The 5,078-nt window shown below is 39.4% G+C and overlaps 2 protein-coding genes across 2 annotated transcripts; one reads left to right on the plus strand and one right to left on the minus strand.

The window, feature by feature from the left end:
* Window positions 1-3,466: 3,466 nt before the first annotated feature.
* LOC106875103 (histone H2B, gonadal) lies at window positions 3,467-3,928 on the minus strand. Its single transcript, XM_014923084.2, has one exon. It carries the CDS (start codon window positions 3,894-3,896, stop codon window positions 3,519-3,521), a length of 378 nt encoding a protein of 125 aa, XP_014778570.1. The 5' UTR covers window positions 3,897-3,928; the 3' UTR covers window positions 3,467-3,518.
* A 201-nt stretch (window positions 3,929-4,129) lies between these two features.
* On the plus strand, window positions 4,130-4,606 carry LOC106875099 (histone H2A-like). Its single transcript, XM_014923079.2, has one exon. The coding sequence runs from the start codon at window positions 4,160-4,162 to the stop codon at window positions 4,538-4,540; it is 381 nt and encodes a 126-aa protein (XP_014778565.1). The 5' UTR covers window positions 4,130-4,159; the 3' UTR covers window positions 4,541-4,606.
* The last annotated feature ends 472 nt before the right edge of the window (window positions 4,607-5,078 follow it).

Consider the following 5,078-nt stretch of genomic DNA (forward strand, 5'->3'; position numbering starts at 1 on the left):
AAAAAAAAAAAATCGGCTTTTCAAAATTTTAATGCCCCATCCGCCAATTTTTCACTTTTTTTTTAGCGAAATACGTAGAAAAATACAGATTATGATTCTGAAAAAAAAAATTGTGGAATAGATTTCTATGTTTTAGATGTCGGAGATTACGAATATGCAAAAAAAAAAAATTATTTCACCCCTCCCCCCAATTTAAATTTTTACTTTATTTTAGAGATCGTAGCGAATTGACGAACATATGGGAATCAAAATTAAATACAAAAACATCAAAGTGAAAAGAATTTGCGTTTTACTTTTGTTTGCCTTAAATAATCGTAAATAATAATTTAATGTAAATTAAATATACACTTTTATCAGAAACAAACATTAATGCTTAATAATGAATGTTATAAAGTTTAATAAGGGGCTCAAATTTCACCACCTCCTCCAATTTTAAATTTTGAACTTTTTCATCCATTTATTTATCTGTTTATCTCTTCCGTTTATTCATAAAATATATTTGTCAACTAAATGTGGTGGTCCTATAGAAGCCCAGGAAGACATTTATATCTATCTATTTATATACATATCTATATGCTTACTGAATTATTTAAAATTTTGAAAACATGGTTTGACGATATTTCGTACTGGTATCGAAAGATCGCCGGGAGAGGGTTAAAGAAAAAGTATTTTTTTGCATATTTGTAATTCCCGACATCTAAAACATAGGAATCCGAAAAAATGCGTTCAGAATCTCTGCAGTCGAAAAGGTGGGTTTCTGTAGAAAACAGAAAAAAAAAAAAGATAACCGAAAGTGGTCCCTGTCCGTCACCTTCGTGGTCCCTATCCCTCACCTCATCTACAATGACAGTTCACTAAGCGAGGGCATCTTAATTCAGAGTGGTCTCCCTTGCCCTGTTTTCACTCCAAATCTGCGTTCAAGCTTATAGGGAAGAATCAAGGTATGTCGATAATGACCCAGAGTTTGTTCTATGCCTAAACACCGTAATGCACGTCAACATTTAGTGGCTAGTCGCAAAGATGCATTATTTTGAGATCAGATCAGGTCGAACCAATCAATATGTGACTGATCCTCTATACCTGTTATTTGTTGGGGGGTAGTTGTTTCCTTGCATTGTTCTCGGGGTAGGTGGGTGCTTTTATGGTTTCTGATTGTCTTGATAGCGTGAGAAAAAGTGATTTTAGGGGTGTTGTAGAAGTCTGCACGTTTGTGCATACAGAAGGAATGGTGAGGATTTTGTGAAACTTATAATGAGACCCTGATTGTTTATCCTCATTTCGGTCTTAACTGTACAGAACATCGCATCTTTCTGGGCTTATCGAACATCATTTGTTGTAGGTTTACCGAGAAAAATCTGGCTATTTCTAGCATTTAGTATATCTGCTGCAGTTCGACGTGACGCTTGGCCCAGGGTAAACGTTTAGGGAGCAACATGTTCAGCCTACAGTACTCTGGATGTTTTCTCTGTGTCAGTGTAGTTTGGAAAATTTGGCTGCTTTTTCTAGAATGTCGAATGACTGTAGAGGGTTATTAATTTACCAAGGGATTACAAGTCCAGTTTGAAGTAGATTTAATTGATGTAATAAAGTAATGTTAGTAGCTATTTCTAGTTGTACAAATCAATGATTACGAACGTACGACGCGATTGATTTAAAAATGAATCCCTTTAACACAGAAACAAGATGTAAGAATTTTCAAATGTAGTGTAAGTTTGTGTGTGTATGGTAGGGATTACAGGTCAGAGGGTGCAATACCTGCCAGACACCTGTTTTCAAGACAAAAGCAATCACAAATTTATTGTAAATCGGAGCTAACAATCATGAGAATAAAGGTGGTCCTGAAAAGGACCGTTATTCTATGAGCAAGGACTAAGATTTGTTTGCTGCTGGGGCAATTGGTGACACTCCCAGAGATGGTGTGTTTGGCCAAATCACCAGTGAGTTCCACGTTCAATATTTAGTAACAGAAGTGCATGTTAACCTTGGATCTTACATGCATTTTACAAGTATACATGAAGCGAATCGCAAGATAAACGATTTTGAGTATAAGAAAAATATGGTAAAATGAGAAACGACCCCAACCACTGACAGGTTGGTAAAGAATACATGCGTATACACACAATACACATTGTACATACATAAGCGATTCATAGGAAAAGATGCAGGTGTACGCGAGTGCATGGTTGTTCAGCTCACTTGGACAAAAACAATGGGTGTTAACTGCTCAGAGCGGACGTGGAGGGAAAATGGTGGCATCAACCGCATATGAAATAAATTTAGTAAATTGCTGAACAACTGATTATATTAACGTCTCTGATACCATCTCCGAAACATCGGTTACGATAAGGCTATGGAAGTGGGCGGATAATTTCTAGAGACTAGACCGATCGTTTCCCCTGCAACTAAAAAGAATTTAAGTGAGAAATATGCGAATATTCGGGGCTAATGCGGAATTACACCTATCCTTGAAAAATGCATTTAAAAAAAAAAAACTTTATTGATTCCTACGTTTTAGATGTCAGATTACGAATATGCAAGAAAAAAATTTTTAATTTAACTCCCCCACCCACTCCACATACAATTTAAAATCTTGGAATTTTTTCAGAATTTTTTTTTAAAACCACCTTTTCCAAATTTCGTCACCCCGCCTCTCCGCAGCCCCACACAAAAACAGACCTTTACGATTTTTTTTGCCAGCGGATTCCTTTGTTTTTGATGACGGAGATTCCGAAGATGCAAGAAACCGTTTTCAAAATTTTAAATTCTATAAGCATAGACAGATATAAATAAACGGATAGCGATGAGGGAGAGGGTGAAATTTTTGAAAAAAATTTATTTTTTTGCATATTCGTAATCTGACATTTAAATCGGATGAGGTGCGATTCTGCATTAGCCCCAAATCAATATTTCGAGACGAGGAAGATTGTCTGCTAGGAACAACACACAAATCTCCCTTTAATCATACTTTTTTTTCGTCTGAATTTTTGACGATAAAGGCTTGGGAGTAGTGCCCACGAAATTCGGTTGTCAAATCTAAATATAGAATGATCGATGGAGGAGGGCACGGATTTTTCCACCATGGCCTTCGAAATGATGGGTGAATATTTAATTTCTCACCCATCCTCCGGGCCGCTGTTTCTAGCACATCACATGACCACCGTCACTCGCATGTATTGACGCTTCGAGTTTTAATTTCACCGAGATCATTCATTGATATCCGAAATGTCAAAACAAACATCTATTCGAAATCACTTTACCTACCCGTGGTGCCGTTGAAACCGCAACCCTGTGGTTGAGAAGCCAACCAAACCAAATTGTGTCCTATGTGCCTTGAAGTATATAAATCATAACGGACGTTTCTCTATTCCCTCAACCCATTCTATGGCCGTTGTCCCCTGCTAAGTCTGGAGAAAACTCCACAAGAAAATAGATCGCAAATCAGAAAGTCGAAAGTAACAATCATGAGAATATGGGTGGTCCTGAAAAGGACCGTTATTCTGAGCAAGTTCTAAGTAGATTTACTTGCTGCTGGTGTACTTGGTGACAGCCTTGGTACCCTCAGAGACTGCGTGCTTGGCCAACTCACCAGGGAGGAGAAGACGGACAGCAGTCTGAACCTCACGGCTACTGATGGTTGAACGTTTGTTGTAGTGAGCCAAACGACTGGCTTCAGAAGCTATTCTTTCGAACAGATCGTTGACGAAACTGTTCATGATGGACATAGCTTTGCTGGAGATGCCAGTGTCGGGGTGGACTTGTTTCATTACTTTGTAGATGTAGATGGAATAACTTTCCTTCCTCTTCCTCTTTCGTTTCTTGTCTCCGGCAGGGCGAGTGGCCTTGGCCTTGGAGGCCTTCTTGGCTCCTTTCGAAGCAGTTGCTGGTGCTGGTGGCATTGCGTCAGTTACACAGAAGTGAATTAACTGTCCAACTCCTTGCCTACTCTATTTATAGTTGACAAGTAGGCTCAGCGGAGCAACTGGCTGACGTTGCGCGCCTTTCAATTTGATTGGTGGAGCAGCCTAATCACGTGACATAAACCCGCGCTTCAGCAGCTTCTGACTGCTGGAGCCTACTGACTTGTATTTAAAGGCAAAAAGCAGCGCTTGTTGTCATTCATTCGGTTCGTTTGTTGAAAACTGTTATCCATCTTTGAATAATGTCTGGTCGTGGTAAAGGAGGAAAAGTAAAGGGTAAGAGCAAGACCCGCTCATCCCGTGCCGGGCTTCAGTTCCCCGTCGGTCGTATCCACCGTCTTCTCCGTAAGGGAAACTATGCTCAACGTGTTGGTGCCGGGGCCCCAGTCTACTTGGCCGCTGTGATGGAATATTTGGCTGCCGAGGTGTTGGAATTGGCAGGAAATGCTGCCAGAGACAACAAGAAATCAAGAATTATTCCCCGTCACTTGCAGTTGGCCATCCGTAACGACGAAGAATTGAACAAGCTTTTGTCTGGAGTGACCATTGCCCAGGGCGGTGTCCTTCCCAACATCCAGGCTGTTCTTCTCCCCAAGAAGACCCAGAAGGCTTCTACCAAGTAAATTACTTAAAGGAGGCATTTTTGCTTTCCATATCAACGGTCCTTTTCAGGGCCCCTACATTTTCCTGATCGTCCTCTCTACCCCGTTTGCGATTTGTTTTCAAGGGATCGAACATTGTAATAGTACGTTAGTGTTGACTGGAGCCCTCTTTCCATTAAATTTTTAATCGTATGAATTTGTGCAGAACATTCGCCGCAAGAATTTTCTGTCAGTCTAATCATTAGTGAAGTAGCATTTGGCCATAGCTTGTTTTTATCACCATTTATATTTATTGTAAATTAGGACTTGAAACCCAATTTTCTTGTCCCATAGTTTTTTTCCTCATAACTTTTAGGAAGATGGGTTCTTTATTCAACGAAATTTTATATAAATACCTTTCAGACGGTATACATTACGATTATAAAGAAATCTGGGGGTGTGGAGAGGACTTCGGGAAGTTCATATCCGAGTTTTTCCCTCATAACTGCATGTGTGTGTATATATATATATATATATATGTATCTATCTCTATATATACTTAGAGACAGTAATAACGAGT

This window comes from Octopus bimaculoides, chromosome 10, assembly GCF_001194135.2.
Source record: "Octopus bimaculoides isolate UCB-OBI-ISO-001 chromosome 10, ASM119413v2, whole genome shotgun sequence".
In the NCBI taxonomy this organism is placed as follows: domain Eukaryota; kingdom Metazoa; phylum Mollusca; class Cephalopoda; order Octopoda; family Octopodidae; genus Octopus; species Octopus bimaculoides.

What these genes read in the sequence shown, in the direction of transcription:
- LOC106875103 (XM_014923084.2), bottom strand. Translation starts at nt 3,896, where the DNA reads ATGCCACCAGCACCAGCAACTGCTTCGAAAGGAGCCAAGAAGGCCTCC.
- LOC106875099 (XM_014923079.2), top strand. Translation starts at nt 4,160, where the DNA reads ATGTCTGGTCGTGGTAAAGGAGGAAAAGTAAAGGGTAAGAGCAAGACC.